At 39.1% G+C, this 14625-nt stretch overlaps 1 protein-coding gene across 7 annotated transcripts in view; it reads right to left on the bottom strand.

The window, feature by feature from the left end:
- TTBK2 (tau tubulin kinase 2) overlaps positions 1–14625 on the bottom strand; it is a 242175-nt gene that overhangs the window by 40213 nt on the left and 187337 nt on the right. For all 7 annotated transcript variants that reach the window (XM_074235218.1, XM_074235212.1, XM_074235213.1 and 4 more), the window contains 2 exons: positions 10009–10220; positions 2023–2611 (listed from right to left, as the gene is read on the bottom strand). In XM_074235218.1, the coding sequence (XP_074091319.1) occupies positions 2023–2611; positions 10009–10220 (801 nt within the window). The remainder of the gene's footprint in view (positions 1–2022; positions 2612–10008; positions 10221–14625) is intronic.

Here is a 14625-nt window from a genome sequence, read left to right on the forward strand (position 1 = left end):
CCAAAAACACTAAACTGTAATTTACAAAGCTATATGCTACCTTTTTTTTTCTTAAATGAAAACTAATGAAAATCAGTACCATAACTGTTCCCTCCTACATGAGCCCCTGGTGGCTGCCTTGGGGAATAAATGGGAGCTGTATGTACTCTTATCTTAAGAGTTCCTGGATTCTAAGTACTCAGTCCATTAAATAGCATCTGTGGGAAAGGGAAACAAATAGCAAAGTTTCTGAATTCCAACCTCCTAAATAGATGGGATATTTCCTCAAGAGCGTCAACTTTATTGTTACCCTGTTAGAAACCTCAAGTCCAAGAGCTCTGAAATCTAGCCTTCAAAAGAAAGAAGATGAGTTATTGGTCAGCACCTGTCTCTTAGAGACAGAAAGGATTGAGAATATGAAATAGAAGACATTTCCTCCTAAAACTGTTGGAGCAGCCAGGTAGTTTATAGATAATAAAACGTGGAATTGCCCTTTTGCATTAACTGAGAATTATCTGAATGTTTCAAGTTCAAAGGAAAGGTAATCTTCAAGTCTAGTTCCCTTTCAGGGGGAGTCCAATTTGACAGAAAGAATAATACCTTAAGTTAGATTGGTCTCATTTGGGAAGAGGGACTCACCAGAATGTTGGGCGCTTGAATCATTAGCAAGTGTTTTCCAACGAAAAACCCAAAGCTAACATGCAGGTGCTGAGAGAAGCTGGAACTAATATATTCTGTATTTTTGGAGGTGGTGGTGAAATGAAAGTTCTCCTGAACCAGATCCATGCATTTTGACCTTGAGTATCTGTATGAGATATGGGAACCCTCTCCCTGACATTTCTATTCACGTTATAATCTGAAATTTCCAAGAGGTGATTCTGAATGAGGGTACTATGAACCAAAAAGTAATATTTTTAAGAAGCTGACAAATCAACCCAATTTGTCAAAGCCCAGACCCTGGGAATACTATGTCACAGGTTAGACCAAAAAACACACTAATCATTAAAAAATTATGTATATTTATTCAAGTTGGGTGTCAAGCAAGTGATTACAAGAAAAAGATAATACCATTTGGAAATCATAACGTGGTCAAAGGAACTAGGCTGTAAGACCTCGGAAGAAAACTAGAAATTATTAAGTTAAAGCAGACCTGTGATCCACACACTGCAAATGTACATACATAATCCCCTACATTATACTCTTTATACACCAATTCAAAAGGCTACTGGTCCATGTCTTGATTGATATGTTCCTCTGAATATACCTGAGGTGACCACATCTCTACTCCTACTATTTGCTGGGAAGAAAAGATGAGTCCATATCAAATCTAGAGTTTTTTCTTGTCATAAGGGTTAAAAATCATCACAGAGGCCCTTTTCAACTAATGATCATTAAACTTTGGGGAGAACTAATTGCCTTCTTTCACCTTGTGTAGGGTCCTCATATTCTAGGAGTTGATAAGTAGAACCTGTGATCAATCTGATGAATCATTCCAAGTAACTTGAAGAGACTCCAAGGGGTAAACCTTTGCTGGGAGAGAGCAGCTCCCATGAAGGTGTTTGGGCTCCCTAACCCCCTCCTTAGATGGTCCCTGGGTACTGCAGATGCCTCCAAGATGATAGATGAGAGTCAGTGGGGATGGACTCTTATTGAACAGTCCTGAACTTGGAATCAGGCACCTTGGTTTCAATCCTGGCTCTGCCACTTAGGGCCTGAATGATCCTGAGCAAATCAAGCTCTTTAAACCTTAGTTTTCTTATGTGTAAAATGAGGAAGTTGAAACAGATGACCTTTACTTTCCCTTCTATCTCTAGGTCTATGAGCCCTATAAAATTCTATTTAGTTTCCTAAATAAAAAATATTTTCACAATTAAAACTATTTTGCTTTAAGTAACTAGTTAAGAGAATTAATTTCAAAAGTTTGTTCAATATGTCCAGAGCTCAACCATTTGTAAAAGAATTTTAGGGGAATAATAATTTGTGCTAAATAATTCATGCCCTAAATAGAGGACAGGGCAGATGGAAGATGAGCACATTACTTACTGGTGTGAGAGGTCCTTCTGCTTGAGCCTCCATTGGGCTTGTGGGTGTGGCTGCGAGAAATTGGCCAGAAGCTCCAGCCTGGAGTTCTAGTCTATCTGCATATTGTTCTGACTCTGCAGTGGCAGGACACGCCACAGACAGTGCCAAGATCACCTCAGGAGCTCCATTTTTTGGATGACCATCTTCTACCCAAGGACCTAGTTGATGCTGTTCTTCTTGAGGAGTTTCCTCTAGGATTTGCAGCACCTCAGGTTCCTCATCTGAAGGGCTTCCAGTTTTATGCCCTACAGCCCCATTCGTCCTGAAATCCTGAAGGTCCCGCTCCTTGTCTACAATCACCCAGTCCTTGGAATCAACCTCCTGCTGGCAGGAGCTCAGGTTGACAGCTATAAATCCATTGCTGCCCCCTCCATCAACCTGCTCCGGGGAGTTGGCAGAAGCAGGCTTAGAAGCATCTGGAGGGTATTCTTCATCATAGTGCCAGATGTGGTCTGTACAGGTCACAGCAGGAGCACAAGGCTTATGAAGAAGAGAAGCAGGGAGAACTGATTCCTTTTCCACACTGGAATCTTTCTGCATTTTCTCCAAGCTTAAGGAAATGGAAAAAGAAAGAAGTTACTCAAAATTATTGTGGGGGGGGGTAAAAAGAACTGCTTATGCAACTGATAAGCTCCAGACAGCTTATTTATTCAAGTGAAAGCATCCCAACAACAAAATACAAGCATCAGTATGCCACCTGGAGAGGCCTGACCACCCTGCTAGATTGCTCCAACTAGGGTCCTGCTCTGGGAAATAGTGAAGGAATAGAGGGAGGTGTCTCTTTACAGAATCAAGTAACAAATCAAGAGAATAAATTGTATAATCTTTTTTCACTCAGCTCTGGCAATGTAACCATACTACCCCCAAGTTCTTTCCACTGCATGGATCCCAGGGATGGTTCTTGAGGAGCAGATAATGCCTGATGGAAGGTAGTATCTGCTGCATTACAGCTCAAGTCATTGCCCCAAGGGCATGACCAAGGTCAGTCATGTGGATACTCAGAACTGGTTTCTAAGTTAATATAGAATTGAGAACACTTTAACAGCACAAAAATTACAAGATCTATTTCCACTACAATGAGGAAATTACACTATTTTTCTGTGCCCAGAGTTCCCCTGCTTCCAACTGAGATAATGTCAAAATAGGCACATCATTTAGACATAGTGATATAAGTAAATTAGGGGATCATGGAATAGTTTAGCTATAAGATTTATGGATCAATGAAGAATTTATGATCAAATGAGATAAAGAGCATTATGGAATGTAAAATGGATAATTTTGTTTACATCAAAATTAAATAGATTTTGCACAAACAAAATTCAGCTAAGATTAGGAGGGAAGCAGGAAATTGAGGAAAACATTTTTACAGCAAGTCTCTCTGATAAAAGCCTCAATATGTATAGAATAGAATCAAATTTATAAGAATGTAAGTCACTCCCCAATTGATAAATGGGTAAAAGATAAGGACAGATATTTTTCAAATGAAGAAATCAAAGTTATCTATAATCAAATGAAAAATGCTCTAAATACTATTAAGAGAAATACAAATTAAAATAACTCCAAAAACAACTACTTTACACCTATCAGGTTGGCTAACCTGACAGTGACTGAATCTGACTAGTCTTTATTCCCAGATCTATGAGTTACCTGAGGCTGCCCAGACATCACTCCCAGCCTCTAACTGTGAATGTCCCAAAATCTACCCTCCAGAGATTTCTTTGCTTTTCTCAGTGGAATTTTGCTTGTGGTCAAACTGTGAAATTCCCCTCCTACCTGAGGCCTGGCCATATCTTCTACAAGGGCCACCCCTTCCAGCTGTAGCTCTGCCCTTCCCTCAACCTTAATACCCCCTCCTCAGGTAGCCTAGCACCTGCTGAGTGGCACCCTGAGTTTCAGCTCACTTGCCCTGATTAAAGACCTCAATTTTGCTACATTGGCTCTTTTCCCTTGAATTCAGATTGACAATAGAAAAGGAAAATAACAAAGTCAGGAGGGGATGTGGAAATTTTTATAGGGACACTAATACCCTGTGGGTGGCATTGTGAGATGGTAGTTCAACTGTTCTGGAGAGTAATTTGGAACTATGCCCAAAGGGTAAACAAATTGTGCATACACTCTGACCTAGCAATATTAGTACTAGGTCTGTCTCCCAAGATATCAAATTTGATAAACAGTCTAACTAAAAGGATGGTTTATGAGCATTTCACAAGAAGTGATGATTGCTAAGAACCTGCATAAGCCCAGCAAAAATAGGTCTGTATCAGCCTGTTATTGTCTGACTCATTGATTTCATGAACCATCATGTCCTTGGGGTTTTCTTGGCAAAGATAATGGAGTGGTTTGGCATTTCCTTCTTCAACATACTAAGGCAAACAAGTTAAGTGACTTGCCCAAGGTCACAAAGATAGTAAGTGTCTGATCTCAAATCTGAGGTCAGATCTTCCTCTGACTCTCCAATGAGCCATCTAGCTATTTCAATATATTAGCCTCATCTTATTTCCTTTTTAAAAAAATTAATTTCCAATTATTTGTATATCATTAATCCCCTTGATATTCTTGATCTTTTGTTCTTTCAGATAAATTTTACTGTTATTTTTCCTAGCTCTATAAAATAATTTTTGGGTAGTTTGATTGGTATGATACTCATTTCCTTTTTTGACATGGCTAATTGGACTGACAACTAATAGCAATGCATAAAACATAGTTTTCATAGCTATTGAGGCATTTGACATGCTTTTCATGCTATCCTTGTGATCAAGATGAAGAGATCCTGCTTTCCTGACCTGGCAACCCAGGGAACACCAAACACAACTTGGAAGAACAGTGGGGAAACCTCTGCTAGTGTGAGTGGAAGCCAGTGTGAACCTTAGCACAGCTGCAGCCAGCAGCATAGCTGTTGCCCTCAGCACAGCTCACATACCAGGAAACGGAAGCAGGCTTGCAGAGGGCCTGGCAGCTGCTCCCAGAGTGCTTATCCCACAGGAGGTAAGGGATGGGCAGAGACTGTTGAGGGCTCTCCTCTGGCCCTGGGACAGGACTCTTGTAGTTTGTCAATATTCAGACCCTGGTCGCAGTCTGGGGTCCCCCACTGCCATGCACAGACGAGAGCACAGGCAGGAGAGCAGTTAGAACTTCTCATAAGACCTTGAAGGAACTGAGGTCCTTGTGGGAGGTGTCCAAAAATACTCAAAAGCTTGGGAAGCACCCCAAAACTAGGCACAGGCTAGGGAAATGAGTAAACAGAAAAAAAGGAACCTGACCATAGGCAATTACTTTGGTCCCATGGAGGACCAAAACACACAATCAGAAGATGGGAAAGTTCTAGCTTCTACATCTAAATCCTCCAAGAGATAAAGTTTGTCTCAGGCTATTTCGGAGCTCAAAAGAGATTTTGAAAATCAAATAAGGGAAACAGAGGAAAAATTGGGAAGAGAAATGAGGGTGATGCAGGAAAAACCATGGAAACCAAGTCAACAGCTTAGTTGAGGAGATCCAAAAAAAAAAAATGGTGCTATAAATAACATACCAAAAACTAGTTTAGGTCAAATGGAAAAAAAGTTCAAAAAGTTAATGAGGAGAAAAATACTTTAAAAAACAGAATTAGCCAGATGGAAAAGGAGATAAGAAAGCTCTCTGAAGAAAACAAATCTTTCAAATGTAAAATGGAGCTAAAGGAAGCTGATGACTTTGCAAGGAATCAAGACACAATAAAACAATATCAAAAGAATAAAAAACCAGAAGAAAATATGAAATATCTTATTGAAAAAACAATGGATCTGGAAAACAGATCCAGAAGAAACAAATTAAAAATTATTGGGCTACCTGAAAGTCATGATCTTCATTTTTAAAGCACTTCTACAAGAAAATTGTCCTGTTATCCTAGAAGCAGAAGGCAAAATAGAAACTGAGAGAATCCACCAATCTCCTCCTTAAAAGAGATCCTAAAAAATAACCCCCAGGAATATTATAACCAAGTTCTATAACTCCCAAGTCAAAGAGAAAATATTACAAGCAGTCAGAACAAAACAATTCAGATATCATGAAGCTGCAGTCAGAATCACACAGGACTTGGCAATATCCACATTGAAGGCTTGTAGGGCTTGGAATATAATATTCCAGAAGCAAAAGAGCTTGTAATACAACTAAGAATCAATTACCCAGCAAAACTGAACATTGTCTTCCAGGGGAAAAGATGGCCTTTCAATAAAATAGAGGAATTTCAAATGTTCCTGTTGAAATGGCCAGAGCTGAACAGAAAGTTTGATCTTCAAGTACAGAACTCAGGTGAAGCATAGACAGGGTGGATGAGAAGGGTAAATTATGAGGGATTTAATTATGAAGAACTGCATGTATTCCTGCATCAGAAGATGATAAAGAAATACTCATATGAACCTTCTCATTTATTAAAGCAGTTAAAAGGAGCCTTTATAGATGAGGCACAGAGAGCTGAATTTGAAGGTATAATATATTTTACAGGTGGAGTCAATGGGTGTAAAGGAATTGTACTGGGAAAAAGGAAAGGAGAGGTAGAGTAGACTAAGATATTTCATGTAAAAGAGTCAAGAAATAGCTTTTGCAATGGTATGGAAGGGGGGGAAGGTGAGGGGGACTGAGTAGTCTTCATTCTCATCAGAAATGACTAAGAAAGGAAACAACATATATGCTTAATAGGGCAAAGAAATCTAGAAGAAAAAGGAGAGAAAGGGGATGGGGAAGAGAGGGGGAGGTAGGGGATAGAAGAGAAGGTAGATCATGGGAGAGAACAGTCAGATATAATACATTTTCTTTTTTTTTTTAACTTTTTGCAAGGTGATGGGGTTGGTTGGCCTGTCTGGGACCACAGGTCTAGGAAGGTGCTGGGTCTCTGGGGTGGGATGTAGGCTTGGGGCCTCTTAGCTCCAGCACTAGTGCTCTGTCCACTGTGCCACTCGGCTGTCCCACAGCACACTTTTGAAGAGGGACATAGTGAAAGGAGAGAAAAGACAATAATTGGTAGTGGGGAGAAATGGATGGAGGGAAGTACAATTAGCAACAGTAACTGTGGGAAAATATGGAAATAACTTCTCTGGTGGACTTATGATTAAGAATGAGATCTACCCCAGAGTCAGAGCTGATGGTATTAGATCGCAGACTGAAGCACATTTTTTTCCCCTCTTTTTTTCATTTTATTTCTTGTGAGGTTTTTATTTTTGTGGAGGGAGATTATGTTTACTCTTACAACAAGACTATTTCATAATATGTAAATAAATAAGAATATAAATTTAAAAAAAGATGAAGAGATCCTATAAGAGGAAAGATTTAGAACAGTAAAGGTATCATAGAGATTAGGCAGTCTAGCTTCCTACTTCAAAGAGTAAACTGAGGCCTAGCAAACAACTTGAAGCTCATGACTTAAGATCATGCAAACAGTAAAGCAGCAGATAGTAGTTAGAATTCAACCATGGGATCTTTGACTTGAAATCCACCCTTTCTACTATACTATGTTGCCTTAAATGGAGAAAACAGCATCAGTGGAAAATGGCTTTGCTCAAAATGACACATTCATAGGGAAATGAACAAACACTCCAAAGGTCAAGGTAAAGGGGCAGACTGGATTTCTAACTAAAAGTACAGGATAAATTCTAGTTTAAGTTAAGTGGATTCAGGACTTGAAGAATGAACAAATTTTTAAAAAATAGTCTTTAATAACTTAAAGTCAGCTAGGAGAGAGGAGTCTAGCGCAGTGCTCTGTTGATCTATCCTTAGTTCTGTTTTTTTTTTTAAGGTTTTTGCAAGGCAAACGGGGTTAAGTGGCTTGCCCAAGGCCACACAGCTAGGTCATTAGTAAGTGTCTGAGACCAGATTTGAACCCAGGTACTCCTGACTCCAGGGCTGGTGCTTTCACTGCGCCACCTAGCTGCCCTGATCCTTAGTTCTGTCAAAGTAATTAAATGAAGTCAAAGATGGCATTTTTATCAAATCTACGTATGACTCAAAACTGAGGAGGATTGTTAGTACATTGAGCAACCACATTGGGACCAAAACTGATTTCAGGCTAAAATCATGGACTAAATCTATTAAACTGAAATTCAATAGTGAGCAATGTACAGTACTATATTTAGGTTCAAAAATCAATTGCACAAGCACAAAATGAATAGGGCATGGCTAGAAAACAGTTCTTATGAAAAAATCTGAGTGTTTTATTGTACCACAAATTTAATTTTTTAACTATGATGTGACATGACAGCCAATAAAAATCAGTATGTAATACAATATTACAGACTACAGGAATAGAGATATAATATCCAGAATAAGGGAATTTTATGATACTTTACCCTTTTTAGTTTAAAACTAGGCTTTTTGGTTCAAATATGGGCACAAAACTTTAGAAACTGCATTGAAAAATTGAAGCATTTACAGAAAGTGAGCATAATGACAAGAAGCCATAGGAATGCCATATGGATATGAACTGATGGGTATTCGGGTTATTTAGTTTAAAGAAGAGAAGCCTTGCTCCAGCCTACAGCAGTCACTTCTTACAGTGAACTCATTGCTTATACCAGTCATTTCATACTTAATCATATATTGCCTAGTGACCTCTCTTGGGAGGGAGAAAGGAAATAGGATAGCTGTCTTCCAAGTATTAAAAATATCATCATATTGAAGAGTCTTCCTCCATTTATTTTCAGAGAGCAAAACTAAGAGAAATGGGTATGAGTTGTAGAAAAGGAGATCTAGGAGGAATGTAATGAATAACTTTCAAATTATTATAGTCTCTCTAAAAATACAACAGACCACTGCCATCAGGAGGCAGTGAGTTTCCCACAAATACAAGCCTCTAAGAAGTGGCCACTTAACTATTTGTTAGCAATATTGTAAAGGAATTAGTTCAGTAGATCCAGATAGCCACATAAGTCCCTCCCAACTCTGAAATTCTGTAAATTCACATTAAGAACCAGCATGCTACGTAAGTAGTTGCTGAAAGTTTTGTCACTAACCACTGTTGCAAAATAGTGCATTTTCCCCATCAAAAAAAAAAAAACAAAACCAGGAGAGTAGTTATAAGAGCTCTTTACAGCACAGACAGGACTTAGGAAGGAGAGGAATATAATAGTATAATATAGTAAAATGATGGAGTCAATGGGTGATAAAGGAAAGTGATAAAGTCAAAGGGTGATAAAGGAAGAAGGGAAATGAGATGAAGAAGAAGCTAAGAAATTTCACCTAAGAATAATGAAAAAGCTTTTTCAATGGAGTGGAAAGGGGGGAGGCAAGGGGGGGATGAGCGAGCCTTCATTCTCATCAGAAATGGCTCAGAGAGGAAATAACACACACACTTAATAGTGTGAGGAAATCTATCTTACCCTAGAGAAAAATGAGAAGAAAGGGATGGGATAAGGGGGAATGGGGGAGGAAAGGGGGGGGAATAAGTGATAGAAGAGAGGGAAAATCGAGGGAGAGGGTACTCAGATTCAACACACTTTTGGACAGGGCCAGGATGAAGCGAGAGAGAGAACAGAATTGATGAGACTGGGGAGGAATAGAGTGGAGGTACAGCCATTAATAGCAACTGTGGGAAAAATATTGAAGCAACTTTTCTGGTGGACTTATGATAAAGAAAGCAACTCACCCCAGAAACAGAGCCATTGAAATCTGAACACAGAATGAAGTACAATTTTCTTTTCTCTCTCTCTTCTTGAGGTTTCTCATCTTCTTGGGTGGGGTTATATTTATTCTTATGTTTACTCTTATAACACATTCAATTTACATCAATGTATGGCATGGAAACAAGGTAGAGACTATCAGACAGCCTTCTGGGGGGGGGGAAGGGGAGAGGGAAATTGTAGAATTCAAAGCCTTGCAAAAAATGATGGGTACATATTACTATTGTATATAATTGGAAAACAAATAAAATGTATAAGAGCTCCTTACAAAAGGTTCTTTAAAAAAACAGAGAACATTTCATACCAGGTCTCCAGAAACTTGTCAGTGTCTGGCTTTGACTCCAAGGTCAGACGCCTCTCCAACTCAAAACTGTGGATGGAACGTAACTTTCGAACCAAAGGGACATCTCTCTCTGGCTGGGTCGTCTCTGATCGGACACGAATTGGTGAACCAAGGCTTGGTGCATTCAGTATACCATTTGCTGGACCATGACTATTCTCCTCTTCTGTAGCAGCCTATATAAAATATGAAATATATAAATCATTTTAAGTACAATATTTAACAGATTCTACTGAAACTAATATATCAAGATGAGCTCATATTAAGACTAATTTGTTTCAGGAGATGCTTAGGTTGTTCTGGAAGATTGTGTTCACAATGTACTTATTCACTACCCAATAGTATCCTAAACTAATTATCTTAATGTATATTTAGTTTCAGTTTTATTAGGGTACTGATTTAGGAATAGGAAGAAAGAGTAAAAAATATATAACATTATTTCAAATAAATAATAATCCTTTAAATGTATTAGAGAGTAACAACTTATGATCTTCTCTATATGTATTTAGTTATCATCTCTTCTATTTATTATGCTTATTTAGCCTAATTACTATTCTAGAAGTTTAGGGTCCCTTGAACCTATTTGGAGCACTATGATAAACACTATTATCAATTATGAATTTAAACAGTCGAATATCACTATGATAATAAATGATGGACAAAGACTGAGTCAACTGTCAATAATAACATTTAAGTCAGGAAACATTGGAGATGTTTGGGTCAAAAGACAGTTAAGTACTCCCAAAGAATCAGTCAATATATTCTATGGTCTGAGTTGCAAACTGACAGATTTTGCTGATAACTCTCTAGAAATGAGAACAATCTAATCCTTGGATGATAATTCATATATATAAAGCACTTTTCTCCTAACAACTCCGTGAAGTATACAATTCTAGTATTATCCTATTTTTACAAATAAAAAAAACTGAGAACAAGAGGAAAAGTGGCTTAGCCATAGTCATGCAGCTAGTGAGCATCTGAGTGGAGACTAAAGCTCAGGTCCTAGACCTCCAAGTTCAGTCTTCTTTGTGCTGTCCTTGCCAGAACTCTACATTGATACCATGTACTATCTACAATGACAGGACCATATATGATCTCATAGCTGGGTCATTAGTCCAAAGGGATGCCTGATAGGATACTGTGCAAGACAGAGTTGGACAGGGAAGATTTTTCATAAGACATGGCATATCATCTGTGCTAATATAGAAAGTAGCATAGATAATTTTAGCTATCAATTTCAACTTCCTTTCAACCAAAGTCTTTTAGAAGATCCCAAAATGGAATAAATTGATGGAGTGAGTCATCTCCTCTCCCTCAATGTTCTTCTTTATCCTGTGACCTCTACTAGAGGGGTTAAACATAAACAATTTTCCAGGCACAGCAAAAGAGTAAAGGAGGTGAGGCAGCTAGGTGGCTCAAAAGATAGAGCAATAACCTTGAAGTCAGGAGGATCTGAATTCAAATCTGGACTCAGGCACTTGATACTAGCTGTGTGATCTTGGGCAAGTCATTTAACCCTACTGTCTTGCAAAAAACCCCAAAAGAGTAAATATGATAACATGTCCCCTAGGTAATTAAGACTTAACTTTAAATAAAATAAATCCACATGATTGTAATTTTTTTTCATGATTGTAATCTTAATGCAAAGATGTGTTCCTTCAATCTCTAAATTAGCTGACAGATGCCTTGAAAAATGGACAGCTAATAAAATGGGTAACATTCCTAACAAGATCTCAACAATAAGCATGTACTCCAGTTGAATTATACTCATCATCTTCTAGTTCCAAAACAACTGGAATTATAAATAATATACTTAAGATTCATTTTGTGGGAGGAGCCAAGATGGTGAAATGGAGGCAAGAATTCTCAGAAGCTCCCCCCAGACCACTCCAAATGTCTTAAAATTATGACTCTAATCAAATTCTAGAGTGGTGTAATCCACAAAAAGACTGAGTGAAATAATTTTCCTGCCTAACAAAACTTGGAAGATCCATGGGAAGGGTCTATTCTATAGGGTTGGAAGGGGCCACAGTGGCCCAGGTCATGCTGTACCAGAACAAACCAGCTCTAGCCTTCCAGGAACAGCCTGCAGGGTGCTCGGGTCTGGCAGCTTCCTGACATCTCAGCCCAAGGATCGCCAAGGATACCCTTGGAAGGTCCCCAGGAAACTGTTGCACCAGAGTGAGCACAGAGTCTAGGCCAGTGCAGGCCTCAGCACAGATCTAGCTCTGGTAACTCGTGAAGTCATCCAGAGCCCTTAGCCCATAGACAGTAAGGGGGTTGGGGGAGACTGCAGAGGACTATGTTGCTTTGCCCATCCTCCTATCCAGGTCGCAATCTGGGGCCCTATACTGCCATAGAAAAGCAGGGACCCTCCGCACAGCTCCAGGGCAGAGAGCCATGCTTATGATCATCCACAGACAAGAGCATAGGCCAGGAGAGCAATAAGAGCCTCTTGTAAGACGTTGAAGGAATTAAGATCCCTGGGAGGAAGTATCCCAAACCCCTCAAAAGCTTGGGAAAAAAGGGCCGTTAGGTGTCACAATGGATAAATCACCAGCCCTAGAGTCAGGAGGTCCTGAGTTCAATATGACCTCAGACAATAATTGCCTAGCGGGATGACCTTGGGCAAGTCACTTAACCATACTTCATTGCAAAAAACCAAAAACAAAAACAAAAAAGCTTGGGAAAGTGCATTAAAATCAGACCATAGGCCAGGGAAATGTATGAACAGCAGAAGAAAGTAAATCTGACCATAGACAATTAATTTGGTCCCATGGGAGGATCAAAATATACACTTAGGAGTTCACAAAATCAAAGCTTTTTAATCTAAAGCCTTCAAGAATAATAGGAATTGGTTTCAGGTTATGCAAGAACTCAAAAAAAGATTTTGAAAACCAAGTAAGTGGAGCTAAAGGAAAAATTGGGAAGAGAGTAATGCAGGAAAATCATGAAAACCAAGTTAGCAGCCTGGTGAAAGAGATACAAAAAATATTGAAGAAAATAATATCTTAAAAACTAGTTAAATCAAATAGAAAAAGCAGTCCAAAAGGTCAATGAGGAGAAGGATACCTCAGAAAGCAGATTTAGCCAGATGAAAAAGGAGATAAAAAAGCTCTCTGAAGAAAATAACTCCTTCAAATGTATAATTGATCTAAGGGAAGCTGATGACTTTGTGAGAAATCAAAAGAAAAAATTAAACAAAACCAAAAGAATGAAAAATTAGAAGAAAATATGAAATAGCTCATTGGAAAAACTAGTGACTTAGAAAATAGATCCAGGAGAGATAATTTAAAAACTACTGGGCTGGGGCGGCTAGGTGGCGCAGTGGCCCTGGAGTCAGGCGTACCTGAGTTCAAATCTGGCCTCAGACACTTAATAATTACCTAGCTGAGTGGCCTTGGGCAAGCCACTTAACCCCATTTGCCTTGCAAAACCTAACAAAAACAAAAACAAAAACAAAAAACAACTACTGGGCCACCTGAAAGTCATAACCAGGAAAAGACCCTAGATTTTGTTTTATTTTTTATTTATTTATACATTACTAAAATAGTCTTGTTGAAAGAGTGAACATAATCCCCACTGCCCCCCACAGAAATAAAAAAAAAAAACCTCACAAGAAATAATGTGAAAGAGGAAAAAATATGCTTTAGTCTGTGTTCTGATACCATCATCTCTGTCTCTGGAATGGATCACATTCTTTATCATAAGCCCATCAGAGAAGTTATTTCCATATTTTTCCACAGTTGATACTGCTGATTATAATTACCTCCATCCATTTCTGCCCACTACCAGCTATTATATTTTCTCTCTCCTTTCACTCTGTCCCTCTTCAAAAGTGTGCTGTGGAACTGCCAAGTGTGCTGTGGAACTGCCAAGTGGCGCAGTGGACAGAGCACTGGCCCTGGGGCCAGGAGGCCCCAAACCTGCATCTCACCCCAGAGACCCAGCACCCACCCAGACCTGTGGTAGACGGGAAGGGCAAATTATGAGGGCTTTATTGATATTGAACTGCATATATTCCTGCATAGGAAGATGATAACTCATATGAACCTTCTCATTTATTTGAGTAGTGAGGAGCATCCATAGACAAGGCATAGAGGGGAACTGAATATGAAGGTACAATGCATTATAAAGATGGAATCAATGGGTGAGAAAGGAATGTACTAGGAGAAAGGAAAAGGAGAGGTAGAATGGGCTAAGATAGTTTATATAAAAGAGGCAAGAAAACGCTTGCGATGGAGTGTAAGAGGGGAAGGTGAGAGGGAATGAGTGAGCCTTCATTCTCTTTGGAAGTGACTTAGAGAGGAAATAACACACACATTCAATAGGGCAGAGCAGTCTATCTTACCCTAGTGGAAAAAGAAAAGGAAAGGGATAAGGGATGGGAGAAATGGGACAGGGCAGGGAAAGGGGGAGTAGGGGATAGAAGAGAGGGAAGATTAAGGAGGGTCAGGATGAAAGGAGAGAGAGAGAGAGAGAGAGAGAGAGAGAGAGAGAGAGAGAGAGAGAGAGAGAGAGAGAAAGAGAGAATGAACGAACAGAATAAATGGAGGTAGGGAGGAATAGGATGAAAAGAAA

Source organism: Macrotis lagotis, chromosome 4 (assembly GCF_037893015.1).
Source record: "Macrotis lagotis isolate mMagLag1 chromosome 4, bilby.v1.9.chrom.fasta, whole genome shotgun sequence".
Taxonomy (NCBI): Eukaryota; Metazoa; Chordata; class Mammalia; order Peramelemorphia; family Peramelidae; genus Macrotis; species Macrotis lagotis.